The sequence below is a fragment of the Anomaloglossus baeobatrachus genome, chromosome 12 (assembly GCF_048569485.1).
Source record: "Anomaloglossus baeobatrachus isolate aAnoBae1 chromosome 12, aAnoBae1.hap1, whole genome shotgun sequence".
NCBI lineage: Eukaryota > Metazoa > Chordata > Amphibia > Anura > Aromobatidae > Anomaloglossus > Anomaloglossus baeobatrachus.
Window position 1 is genome coordinate 68,804,078 of NC_134364.1, and position 14,629 is coordinate 68,818,706.

Below are 14,629 nucleotides of genomic sequence, written 5' to 3' on the forward strand. Positions count from 1 at the left end.
AGTGGAACACCATGCCTCCGCAGACAATAAGTCCACTTGTGACCAGCGGGAGGTGTCGTTGTCAGCTGTAATTAATGCTCATGCCACATGACTAGTTATTGAGATATTGATGTTTTGTGGGGTATAATCACCACTGGTGTTGGCTTTTGTATCAATAAATTGTTTGCGATGAGGAAATCTCCATTGCATGCTTCTACTTTCATGATAAACCACACCAGTCTGTGCCTTGTATTGTTTATGATTATTGTACTTGTCCCTATTATGTGGAACCCTTTCAAATGGAAACCACCATGGAATAAATGGTGCTATAATAATAATAAGGTTAAGAGTGAACTTTTTACATTTTACAATAAATTTCATCCGAAAGCCAAATATTCCTAACTTTTTAGAGTAGTGTATATCAGAAAAGAATCACTTACTACTAATAAGGAATGTACATATCTGTGTAATCCTAAAGCTACACAACACTGAAATCGCAGCGACACAATGCAACATTGGATGTAATGCTTTCCTATGGTCTCATATCGCGACAGCAACAAAGAGCCGAAAATGTTTCCAAATGTGTTGGATTTTCTGATGGTCACAAAACGCACACGACACAATTACCACAGATGTCAATGCAAGTCGCCCGTGACATGGGACTGGTCTGTAACTTGGTTGTTTTTATTTTTTTTTAGAGCAAAATCACAGCCACAAAAAACTGCGTGACAGCAAACGTTAGAAATGTTGCACAAATGTGTTCGTAGCATGACTTTTCAGAGAATCGCTGTTGCAGGACCCATGTGCCATGTAGCAGTAGCCTATTCTTACTTTTTTTCTCTGACCTACTAAAAATGCCCCCAAAAATAATTGTGATTCCACGATTACACCTTGTGATACTGTAATATAACCAAGGGACTCGGTTTTCTCTTCAGTCCTCCTGCTTCCCGGGTGCAGTTTTTAAAAAAAACAAATAAACTGAGCCCTACTCACCCTCCCTGGGTCCAGCGCTGAGTCTCCACTGCTGTGGCCCTTTAGTACTCTTAGCGGCTTGTGCCATCTACTTTGGCAGAGCCGCTGAGCTCAGTGATTGGCTGCAGTACTGTAGACAACAACGGACACCAGGAGCAGCGGTTGAGACTCAGTGCTGGGGAGGGGGAGTAAAGCAGAGGCTTGTTTTTTTTTTTTTTAATGAACTATGAAAATAAACTGGAATACTCCTTTAAGTTCATGGGTCAGGTCACTCTTCCTTGGGGTTAGCCTAACCATACTTTCAATGTGTTAAATCCATAGAATGGAAGTTGTTCTTTTAACTGTCACGCTTGGTACGGGGAAGTATCAAGCGAGCGGCGAAAGGGAAGGGGACCCCTGGCAAGACCTACTGTTGGTCACTGGGATCCCTCACCACCCTAGATAGGTTCCTCACCTATGCGCCGAGCCGGATACCTGATCCTAGGTATCCCTAGTGCTGTACCCTAAATAGGGAACGGGTGGGATGAGCTCTATGTCAACCCCACTAAACACAAAAAGAAGACACAAGGGGGCACACAGGGGAAAATGCATGAACTACTTATCTAGAGATGACTCAGGTAGAAGGTCAGCAAAGTTTCAGCAATGATATCACAGGAGTACAAGCCACCTGCTTGCAACCAAAGCTTGAGTGAACTGAATAATATCACCAGCACCAGTCCAGGGAAGAAGGGAGTATTTAAGCACAAGGGGAATACTGATAATCAGCAGCTGGGTGGAAGGAGAGCACCTGCTGGGTCCTAAAGAGGAAGAGATGAATATCCAGAAGGAAAGCGGTCTAGTACAATGAATACTGACAGCAGGAACTACAAAACTTCTGGGAGCATTCTGCGCAGCCAGACCCTGTGACCTTCTATTGCCAAAAACCATATGACCGTCTGTCTCCCGTACATTAACAGTCTCTTCCTAGTCCATCGATATTCTGAACAAAGAGCAGTGCCCAAGTATCGGGATATTTTGGACCTTATACATAGGATTCTTACATCGTGACCTCCTATAGTAAAGTTGGTGCCAGGGCTGATTCTACCACCAGATGAGCAACTGCCCTGTGCACTCGCTCAGGTAAAATTGCCGAAGAGGCACACAGCCACCGTATGTAGCTGCTTTTGGCATCAATTGCTTATGTTAAGTAAATAATCTGGTTTACAAGATCAGATTGTTGCTATTATTATTGTTTGAATTTGCTACACCTAAGTCTGAATATTGTGTGAAGGCCATCTTCAGTGTAATGTGCCTTTAAGTATAAAATGATATATTAGTGCTGGGACATTGCAAAAAGTATCAGACCTTATCTCTGAGATTGGCCCCTGATGCACATAGAATGATTAGGCCTGACTCTGCATCTTCCACATTACATAAGTTGATATTAGAAAGTCCCTAGGCTCTGTAAGAAGAAGATAAAGACCATCTTGGCACATGCAGCATGCCAAGAATATTATCCTAGCGTCCATTTGGATCAGGCGGTCTCTGATTTACGAGATATTCCAGATGAACCAATCAGTATAAATGATAATCAAGGGTGTAACCAATTATTATGCGAGAGTGATAAGATTGGCCAATGTGTGTTGGGGTACATTGACTTATATGTTAAAGCTTTTCAATAAATATAACCCCCGGGCACTGGCTCAGCTGGGGAATCAAACGACTGTCAAAGCTGACTGTCTCTATTCCTCCCGCCGGCGAGCATTCATTGGGCACGTGACTTATGGCTTCGCTGATTGATTCATTATTTTTCTAATTAAATGTTATGGCAAAGAGAGAAAAAAAATAAACCCCCTGAAACCTAGGAAAAAAAAATCTTAGTAGGTAAAGTAAGTAATCAGGAGTCTAAGGTTACAATGTGCAATCCCATCCATTCACCACTAGGTGTCGTTATGTGTCTGCCATGTAATACAGTACAAAGTCCGGTCTGTACCTAGTCCTGCTCTCAGCTTAGAGGTGGATACAATTATATCCCATCTGTAAAATGCTCTGCGAGTTTAACACAGGGTCCGCACAAATCTCTACACTTCCCAACAGCAAATGTGACTAATCCAACTCTGCTGCATAAAAAATAATCCAATTATTTCATTAAATTATGTGCCGAGTGAGCACTAATAAGCTAAAGCATGTGCAACCCAGGACTAATACACACAGACCCCATCAGAGGCTTGGACTTCCCATGGGTTTGCATTATAGAGCTCATTGTGCCGCTATATGGTGCACCTGATATACTTTTTTTCTCCACTTGAACTAGTGTTTCCAATAGAGAACACCTCTATAACATGGAGCCACATATGGCACCTCTCTGTCTCCATAATTGAGCAGGTTGTGTAAACCTGAATGTCCGCTCTGGTACTGGTAGTGCCACGAGGCTTATTAGGGCATTCTAGGGACAGGTTTTATGAATAGCTGGGTCTGGCTATCCACACACCTCCGCCCATGGGTGTATCTCATGTGTCAAAATGGAGACTGATTATTTGACACTGGACACTGGATGGAGGTTATACCTCTGAGAGAGGGGTTGTGTGCGCTGAGTGGGGTTAGTAAGTGAAGAGGGAGATACCTCCATTGGGATACTTCCAAGAAGTGCATCCGAACCTGAGCGTGTGTGCCGCCCGTGAAGTGCTGTGAAAACCGTGCTGGAAGCCAGATAAAGGCTTGTGTTAGGTGACCAGGACTGGTTTTTTTTTGTGGTGTGAATAAACTAACTGGACTTTTAAATGAAAAGTGTTCCTGTTGTTACCGCTAAGAAGCAACCTGAGTGAGTAACCTTATCACAGTCTTTAAACATGAAGTCGATAAAAGAGAAAAACAAAACGGAGCATTTGTGTTTATTAGAAAAAAAAAAAATATCAAAATTACAATTCTGAAACCATAAATCCAAATATACAATTATAAAAAGTTTTAAGATTTACCATCAGTATACATGAAAATGCTGGGAAGTCATCATGCTCCTTGAATGTATTTTATATAATTTTTTTTTATATAGAAATTATTAGAAAATGACAGATATAATGAATTTCTATATTTAAAGAGAACCTATCATTTATCAGAAATATATACTTGGTGTAAATGCCGCTGTTCTCCTAAATCCAGCGATGTGTTTCTTTAGTTCCTGCGCCTTTCCATTCTTGAGATATAGCCCTTTCTTCCATACATAAAAATCTGGTCTTGATAGTCATGTGGGTGTGGTCCTCAAAAAGACATCCACAGAGAATTGCTGATCACGCCCACTTGGCTAACAAGGTTTGCTTTATATACAGGGAAGAGGGGGTCATAGCTCAGGAATGGAGGGGTGCATGAACAAAAGAAAAACATTGCTGAATTCAGGAGAATTGCGGGATTTATATAGTTGCTGATCACACCCACTTGGCTAACAAGATTTGCTTTATATACACGGAAGAGAGGGCTATATCTCAGGAAAGGATAAGCTCAGGAATAAAAGAAAACCATTGCAGGATCCAGGAGAACAGCGGCATTTACATAGTTGCTGATCATGTTTGCTTTGTATACAGGGAAGAGAGGGGCTATATCTCAGGACAGAATAAGTGCAGGAACAATAGAAAATCATCGCTCGATTCAGGAGAATAGCAGCATTTATATCGTTGTTGATCACACCCACTTGGCAAACAAAATTTGCTTTATATACAGGAAACAAGACGGCCATTTCTCAGGAATGGAGAAGTGCAGGAACAAAAGAAAAACATCGATGGATGCAGGAGAACAGCAGCATTTATATAGTTGCTGATCACTCCCACTTGGCTAACAAGATTTTCTATATATACACAGGGAAAGGAAGGCCATATCTCAGGAATGGAGAAGTGCAGGAACAAAAGAAAAACAATGATGGATTCAGGAGAACAGCAGAATTTATATAGCCGCTGATCACGCCCACTTGGCTAACAAGATTTGCTTTATATACAAGGTAAAGAGGGCCATATCTCAAGAATGGAGAGGTGCAGGAACAAAAAAACAAAGCCTGATTCAGGAGAACAGGAGCATTTATATTATGCAAAAAAAATGATATCTTTATAGCAAGTGACAGGTCCTCTTTAAAGGAACACTTCATGGAAAAAGTGATAATTTGTTATGCCTAGTGAAGACCTGAGGGGGCAGAGAGGGACCCAGGAATTTAAAGAATATCACAGACTCCCCTGTGTCAATCAACTGCTGCAAGATAGAAAGATGCAAGTAAAAATGAAGTGCCAAGTAATTATATTTTTTGTACACCTGCTAATCCGAATGCAAGTTTTCTTTAAATAGAGGATTAAGTGTGAGATCCTGAGGGACATTCCAGTGTATACTGCTGGTTGGTGCTTCATGTAATGCTGAGATGTTCCGCTTTGTAAGAGAAAGAGAGAGCTGCTTCTTTCAGTGTTTGGACACAGAGCTCATCACAGTGACTGAATTTAAAAAAATGCACGTGAATGTTTGACCCTTTTTCAATTGTAATAATTTTTTTTTACTGATTTTGGAGCTGATCTACAAAATAATGGCTGCTCCTTTAGAGTAAGTGTTTACACATTTAAAGTGGTACAAGCGTTTACCTCTTATTAACGTATCCAGTTCTCATGCATTGAACCAATTAAAGGGATTGTCCACAACTAGGACAACCCCTTCTAAGGCCACGTCTCCCACAGAAAAAATAATAAAGCCTATACTCCCTTCCCTTGCCAGCGGTGCCGTGGCTCACGTGGGGTTGTGATGTTACGCAAGCCCCGCGTCCACTTAGTGCTGGTTTCCTTCTCCCTGCCTTTGGACCAAATGAGTTGATCAACAAGAAATGAGTGGGAAGACAGAAGCCGGCGCTGATTGAATGTGGGGCTTGCATGACGTCACAGCCCCACGAGCCGCGGCACCACTGGAACGGCGCTGGCGCAGGAGGGGAGTGTAGGCTTTATATTTTACCTAGAGGACATGTGGAATCTGAAGGGATTGTTTTCGTAGTGGACAAACCATTTAAAGCTCCGATTTGTGACTATGGGCAATATATTGATGAAACAGATTAGTTTATATACAATAAAATAATTGGTGATAAATTGTGTAATCATGAAGACGATGTTACACCGGTGTATTTCAAAATTTTAATCATTTAGAATTCCCTTTTGAAAAAATTGGTCTATTTTTGGCTTTGATGTGTGTCACTAGGGTACATTCCGATTTGGAAAAGGCGGTGGAATGTGAAAGCTTTAAAATCATCAACTTTCGGCATATTCTATGTGGCTGCATATAACTCCGGCATCTTCCTGGTGATTGCAGTTGTGTTTGCCGATCTCCTTGTGTTTGCAGTCCAGCAGAGTCTTCTCCTTTCCAGTGCATTCGACATCATCAAGGAGGATGCGGAGGTTCCGTCCTTCCCCAAACTCGCCCTGTTTGGCGGCTTTTATAACATATGGGAATCCCATCTGGCGACACACCACGCTTCCAGCCTTGGTGTTCCACAAGTCGTCGCATACTGTTCCCCATTCTCCATTGATGTAGATCTCCACCCGTCCGCGGTCTGATCTCTGGCTGTTTGCCAAGCGCACGGCGCCGTTGCGCAGCTCTGTGGAGGACGCTTTAGAATCGGCGCCACCTTGTGCTTTATTTTTCTTCTTGTGGCCTCTCCTTTCGTTGCTCTTAGTACCTTTCCTTGGTTTTGGTGGTCGCGTTGTGGCGGGTCTGGCCGTAGTTTGAGTCTTTGGTTTATCTCCTGGACCTTGCATCAATTTTAGGAGCTGCTCTACCCAATCGGGTGTTGAATTGACAGGAGGTTGTGCAGTGACCTTGGTTTTTCCGGAAGATTTGGATGTGGTTTTCACCTTTGGACGTTTTGTTGGAGTTGTTTTTATTATCAACTCTATGGAAGAAGAAAAAAAAACACCAGCTGAAAATATGAATATATATGATTTATTAACATCTCATGATACTGTTTCACTAGTCCTACGTGACTTTATTCAAGACTTTGATATTGAAGACCACTTCCTGGGATACATGGGTGTTTGGGCCATCAGGAAAATTAAAGGGGTTGTCCACTACTAGGGCAATCCCTTTTGATTCCACATGCTTCCCCCAAGTAACATAAAGCTTCTACTCACCTCTTATAGAGGCATCCTTCCAGCGGTGTCCAGGATCGTGGTGCCGAGGCTCACGTGGGGTTGTGACATCATGCAAGACCCACGTCCAATCAGTGTTGGCTTCTGTCTCCACGTCTTCGAACCAAACTAGTTAATCAACAGGAAGTGAGTGTAACGGCTGACGCTCACTTCCTATTGATTGTTCGTTTGGTCCAAAGGCGGGGAGAAGGAAGCTAGTGCTGATTGGACGTGGAACTTGCGTAACATCACAACCCCACATGAGCCTCGGCAACGCGATCCCGGCGCCCGCTGGAAGGACACCAGTACAGGAGGTGAGTATTGGCTTTATTATTTTACCTGGGAGAAACATGCAGAACCAGAAGGGGTTTTTGTAGTAGTGGACAACCCTTTTAAGGGACTAGAGCACCGCCACTCGTTCAATCTGCCGATAAGCGAGGGTCCAATCCCAAGAGTGGGGCCAAACTGATTAAATCTTGACAACATATCCTAAGTAAAGAACAGGTTTGCTAAAGTTCCAGAAAACAAATTTTAGCACTAGTATCTTGATAAAATTCTACGGTTCTGTGTATACACATTCTATTTGTGTCTCCATGGTTACAGACTACAAAAGAAACCTGTGTAGTCTGATACTGCAGTCATGAAAAACCATATCCATATATCCTACACATAACTCCCTACCATCTTCTTTATTGTCTGTAGGTTATTTGCCACCAAAGGCTTTGACTACACAGTTTGTTTAGTCTATGGAGTCATACAGAACCAACGTAGGGAGGGAGCAAACTGTGCAAATGACCACTGCCCCCCTCCCCAAAGGGAATCCATGCTTAGCTGCAAGTTTGGTGGGCCATTTGCCTTCAAAAACCAACATTTTCCCTTATAATGCCAGGCCTGCGTTAACAGTACAGTTTCCAAGGTTAGAAGGACCTTTGGTGACTTCATGGTTCCGTGACCAAAGCTCCTTTCCTCTGTGGGAGTCTGGAGAGGCTGAAGACAAGGAAATAGACTGGTGGGTACGCTACACTATATAGTGTGGGTATATATAGTATATACAGTCTGGATAATTTATGCTGGATAAAAGTTACCTGCACAGTACATAGGGACAGAACAGTCATATTGGTGATCGTTGTCTCCCCGTCACTACTCCTCGTCCCGTGAGAACAGTCCACTGAATGAGCATTCAGACATTCAGCGCTCAATTGGTGGTCTAAAATCATCAGTGTTAATGCAATGTAAATGTTTTAATACCTTCGCATGTTTAATTTTTCACAATACGTCTAAACTTGGACCTGGAGACACATATGTTCTCATAGGAGCTGTATACACGAACAGTACCATATTTGTAATCAAGACTTTTTGCAAAGTTGTCTTTATTTTTTACCCTTGTAGATGAATTGCAGCAAGAAAAAAAAAAAAACATGTATAAAGTGAAAGGTTTAGGTACTTCAGCGAGTTGTGCAGCGGAGGCCTTCCTGGCCGACCCCGCGATCTGTACTATTTATAGTGCCTATGATGCGCTGATGTGAGGGCAGACCTGCGTCACAGCCTCACACAAGCCCCCGATAGGGTTTTCTGCATGTTACTTGTATAGAGACGATTCCATGGAAAAGATGTTTGTTGCCAAGACAACCAACACAGCTGAAGTTCTATTCTCCGAGCGGCGCTGACCTACATACGCCGATGGCCAGAGGAGCAGCGCCACATTCTCTGAGCAACAGTCTGCAGGGCTGTCCGAGAACAAAAACCTGACCGAGGGAGCGGGCATAATTCACATTACACAATCTACACACACAAAAGTAATACTGGAAGTATCCCAGAGACAACATACAGAATATTACTGATCCTGAGTGACATCCTGTATTAGGCTATGTCCGCACGTTGCTTTTTACCTGCTTTTTACCTGCTTTTTTGCTGCTTTTTCAACTGCAGCGTTTAATGGCACAATGGTTGTGTTCTGCTTTTCAAGCAAAGTCTATGGGAATTTGGGTTTCTTGTCCGCACTATGCAGTTCAAACTGCAGCCTTTTTGTTGCAGAACTTTGGTCAAAAACTCAGCTTTGCACTGCAAAACCCAAATGGCAAAAACAATTGACATGTCAATTGTTTTTGCCATTTGGGTTTTGCACTGCAAAGCTGAGTTTTTGACCAAAGTTCTGCCACAAAAAGGCTGCAGTTTGAACTGCATAGTGCGGACAAGAAACCCAAATTCCCATAGACTTTGCTTGAAAAGCAGAACACAACCATTGTGCCATTAAACGCTGCAGTTGAAAAAGCAGCAAAAAAGCAGGTAAAAAGCAGGTAAAAAGCAACGTGCGGACATAGCCTTATACTCCAGAGCTGCACTCACTATTCTGCTGGTGCAGTCACTGTGTACATACATTACTGACCCTGTACTGATCCCGAGTTACCTCCTGTATTATACTCCAGAGCTGCACTCACTATTCTGCTGGTGCAGTCACTGTCTACATACCTTACTGACCCTGTACTGATCCTGAGTTACCTCCTGTATTATACTCCAGAGCTGCACTCACTATTCTGCTGGTGCAGTCACTGTGAACATACATTACTAATCCTGTACTGATCCAGAGTTACATCCTGTATTTCTGTATTATACTCCAGAGCTGTACTCACTATTCTGTTGGTGCAGTCACTGTGTACATACATTTCATATCCTGTATTGATTCTAATTTATATCCTGTATTATACTCCAGAGCTGCACTCACTATTCTGCTGGTGCAGTCACTGTGTACATACATTACTGATCCTGTACTGATCCAGAGTTACATCCTGTATTTCTGTATTATACTCCAGAGCTGTACTCACTATTCTGTTGGTGCAGTCACTGTGTACATACATTACATACCCTGTATTGATTCTGATTTATATCCTGTATTATCCTCCAGAGCTGCACTCACTATTCTGCTGCTGGAGTCACCGAGTACATAAATATGTTCTTAAAACACAGATTAATATTGCCATGCTTCTGTGCACCTGAGCCCTCAATCCTGCAGCAATGCTGACAATCTGAAGATCTGAGGTTGCTGGGAAGGCAGTCTGGCAGCAGATAAGCCATATCATTCTCCCTCACAGCCTGCACTCTTTTTTCCAAAAATATAGTGGAGAGTTTCTGCACTTACTTTCTTTAGATACTAGTGGTATAGCGGCACTTCTCGTCTTCACTGGTAAGGGATGAAAGCTGCACTTGCCTGGCGGGGCCCTCCTGTGGCAAAAGAGAGAACTTATCAAGCGGTGAAGTTCAGAGCCTAGGAGAGCGCCTCCAGCTTCTGCATGCAACGATCCGAGGCCCCGAGAGGCTGCCCATGAGGACTATCCATCTGATCTGTATTCCTAATTACAGGATAGTAATGATTCATCTCAACAGAAAATCTGAGCCATAGATTCATCATCCGGCGAGCTGAAGAGCGTCCTCGAGGGCTGATCACAACCCGGCTCATCGGATAATCAGTGTGATCATTACCGAATACATCATGAGACACGTCCCTGTGCAACGAGATGGCACATTTGGTATTTTAATGTTGCGGTCCTGCCAATCAGAGATAATTAGCGCAGACAGCACATTGGCATTTTGAAACCTTAAGTATGACACGGGACATTTATAGATCCGCATATTATGTTATGGCATGAATTAAGAAAGATTCCAAAATAGCTGCTAAACAAGCCAGTTACAGGTCCATTTAGATCTAGTGAATGAGTCTGAGAAGCCTGAAAATAAATGCACTTGAAAAACGTAATTTTTACAGAATTCCAGGATTTATACACTTAAAAAACAAGATATTAGAAAAGGTAACAAAGGCGCAATATTCAGGGTAGATAGATTAAAACTGCAGATTCTGTGCGATCACCTGCAGAAAAAAAAGTCTGTTTCCTCATCTGGGAACATAACCTTAAGTCACGCAATTTCTTACAGATATTCCAAAATCACTTCTTATTGTCAATCAATAAGAACATTCCTGCATACATCACATTGGAGTTTGTTACAATGATTCTCTGCAAGTTCAACATAGCAGCTGCACGGATCTCTCGTCTGTCCTGATAGTTTGCTACAATGTATCAATCAGTTCACACTGTATATACACCGGGTTTCCCCGAAAATAAGACAGGGACTTACATTATTTTTTTTCTTTGAAAGATGCGCTAGGGCTTATTTTCAGGGGATGACTTATATAGTCTAATTTCTTTAATGAAAGGTCCTGCTGTATTTTTTTTTTAACTGTTTGGGTCCTTCCTTATGCAACTACGGCTTATTTTCGGAGTAGGGCTTATATTTGAAGCATACTCCAAAAAGCCCCCTGAAAAATCATATTAGTGCCTATATTCAGGGAAACATACTATATACAATATATATGTATGTTAGTTTACTTATTTTCGATTCAGGTAATGGAAGATTTAAAAAAAATAAAATAAATAAATAAAACAAACCCCCAAAACAGTACAAGGCTTAATTTTGGAGTAGGGCTTATGTTTTAAGCATACTCCAAAAAGCCCCCCCAAAAAATCAGAGGCCTTATTTTCAGAGTAGGTCTTATTTTGGAGGAAACTAATATATATATATTGTTACTTATTTCAGACATGGGTCACAGAAGTTTAGCAAAAAAAAAAATTCTAGGGCTTATTTTTGGAGTGGGGCTTATATTTTAAGCATACTCTCCAAAGAGCCCCAAAAAAGAATCATAGGGCTTGTTCTCAGAGGTCTTATTTTTGGGGACATTAATTATATTATATATATATATATTATATATATATATATATATATACACATACATACATACATACATATACACACACACAAATATATATATATATATATATATATATATATATATATATATATATACATATTATATATTACACATACATACACACACACACACACATACATTTTTTTTTACTTATTTTCGGAATAGGTCACAGAAGATTGGCAAAAAAAACCCTTTTTTTTTCTTTTACCAAAGTAAAAGGCTTATTTTTGGAGTAGGACTTTTATTTCAAGCATACTCCAAAAAGCCCCCAAAAATAATAGGGCTTATTTTTAGGGTAGGTTTTATATTTTTGGGGAAACAATACATATATTTTTATTTTACTCATTTCCGATATAGGTCACAGAAGATTCCAAAAAGCAGTATAGGGCTTATTTTTAGAGTGGAGCTTATATTTTAAGCATATTCCAAAATGCCTCCCCCCCCCAAAAAAAATAAAAAAAAATTAACACTAGGGCTTACTTTCTGGGTAGGTCTTATTTATATATATATATTTTTTTACTTATTTCCGTTATAGGTCACAGAAGATTGCAAGAAAACGTATAGGGCTTATTTTTGGAGTAGGGCTTATATTTTTTATATTTTAAGCATGCTCCAAAATGCCCCCCCCCCTAAAAAAAAAAAAAATCACTAGGGCTTATTTTTGGGGTAGGTCTTATCTTAGGGAAAACTTATATATATTTTTCTGTACTTATTTCCGGTATAGGTCACAGAGCATTGCAAAAAAAACCCCAAAAACTATTGACTTTCTATTTTATTGGACGCTGAATTACCTCCCAGGCTTTTTGTGACATCGGATGCTGGATTAAAGGAATATCAATGTATACATTTTAATAAGTGCAGGTTAGTTTCACCTTGATGTATCTATGAACTTGTAAACGACACCTGTCGCAGATGTGGCGCTGGGTATACCGGTAGACATGAAGTACAATTCTCCTGAAAGAAGAAAAGGAATCAGAATAAGGCTATGTTCACACATTGAGTTTATGCAGTTTTTTTTGCAATATATAAGCTTCTTTTAAATTGCCATCAAAACCTATTTCAAAAATCTTATACACAGGATTGCTTTTTTTTCTGTCTGAATTTGTAATCTGCAGCATGTCAATTCTTTCAGCGGTTTTTCACCATGGAAAGCAATGGGGAAGTGCAAAAAAGCTGTGAAGAACACAAACCATGCATTCTTTCAGCAAGGAATGCAGCAAAAACTCAACAAGAAAAAAAATGCAGCACAACCTGCTAATAGTGAGCAGCTTCAAGTAACAGTAACAGCAAAAAAAAGCAACGTGTAAACATGGCCTTAGGGGATTTGACATGAATTTTGGCATGCATTCATGGGTTGCATGTGAATGGTATTTTTGCATTACTATTAATATGCAATTTCCAAAAGTCATCACAAAAAAAAAAAAAATAACTGACAAATGCTCAAAAGGATCTGCGGCAGTTGAAACTTTCATGGTAGAAATCTAAGGGTCTTGTGTAATAACATGAACAGAAACTCTAAAAAGCCATGTTGGGAACCCTAAAGGGTGCTTTACACGCTGCGACATCGCTAACGATATATCGTCGGGGTCACGTCGTTAGTGACGCACATCCGGCGCCGTTAGCGACATCGCAGCGTGTGACACCTAGGAGCGATGATCAACGATCGCAAAAACGTCAAAAACTGTCCATCGTTGACACGTCGCTCCTTTTCATAATATCGTTGGTGGTGCATGCCGCTGGTTGATCGTCGTTCCTGCGGCAGCACACATCGCTACGTGTGACACCGCAGGAACGACGAACATCTCCTTACCTGCGTCCACCGGCAATGAGGAAGGAAAGAGGTGGGCGGGATATTCCGCCCGCTCATCTCTGCCGCTCATCTGCTATTGGACAGCTGCCGTGTGACACCGCACGAACCGCCCCCTTAGAAATGAGGCGGTTCGCTGGCCACAGTGACGTCACAGGGAAGGTAAGCCTGTGTGACGGGTGTAAGCGATGTTGTGCGCCACGGGCAGCAATTTGCCCGTGACGCATAACCGACGGGGGTCGGGTACGCTCGCTAGCGATATCGATGTCGCTGTGTGTAAAGTGCCCTTTAGGCTATGTGCGCACACAGCTTTTTTTGATGCTGCGTTTTTGGCCGCAAAAAAATGCACCGACGGCAAAAACACTTGCGTTTTTACCGCATTTCGGTGCGTTTTGCTGCGTTTCTCCAATGCATTGCATGGGTGAAAAACGCAGGAGAGAATTGACATGACCATTTTGTTTTTTTGCTCAAAAAAGCAGCTGAAAAAAAAAAAAAAAAAAGTTGTGTGCAGACAACAAAAATGAAAAGTGATGGACTTTGCTGAGGAAGCAAAGTCATGCAGTTTTGAGCCCAAAAACGCACCCGTAAAACATTCAGTGCGCACATAGCCTTAGGCCCTGTGGGCACTGGGAAATTACTTTTTCTTAAGAAAAATCCGCACCCTCTGGCAGAATACCGCACCTGTGGAAAAAACGCGATAACGCACCTGCGGGTTGGAATCTGCGTTTTTTTACCATTATCTATGGCAAAAACCGCAAAACCGCAGGTGCCTGCGGAAAAGAAGTGACATGCACATTCTTTTTGCTGCAGAAAACCTGTAGCTAAAAAAAACAGTGTGCGCACAGCATTTTTTTTCCCATAGGTTTTGCTGGGGAAGGACTGCAGAAAGGTTATGAACATTTTCTGCAGCAATTCATGCAGCAAAACCGCAGCAAATCCGTGGCAAAAAACGCAGTGCGTGCACATGGCCTTAAAGGGGTTTCCCCATGAACAAAGTTA

General features: G+C 41.6%; 1 protein-coding gene across 1 annotated transcript in view; it reads right to left on the reverse strand.

Annotated features, from left to right (window-relative positions):
* Nucleotides 1–3,805: 3,805 nt before the first annotated feature.
* The window catches only part of HHIPL1 (HHIP like 1), a 33,463-nt gene continuing 22,639 nt past the window's right edge, over nucleotides 3,806–14,629 (reverse strand). Inside the window, exons 7-9 of the mRNA XM_075330991.1 lie at nucleotides 12,696–12,777; nucleotides 10,201–10,283; nucleotides 3,806–6,829 (exon numbers count right to left, since the gene is read on the reverse strand). Coding sequence (XP_075187106.1) covers nucleotides 6,189–6,829; nucleotides 10,201–10,283; nucleotides 12,696–12,777 — 806 coding nt within the window. The 3' untranslated portion in view covers nucleotides 3,806–6,188. The remainder of the gene's footprint in view (nucleotides 6,830–10,200; nucleotides 10,284–12,695; nucleotides 12,778–14,629) is intronic.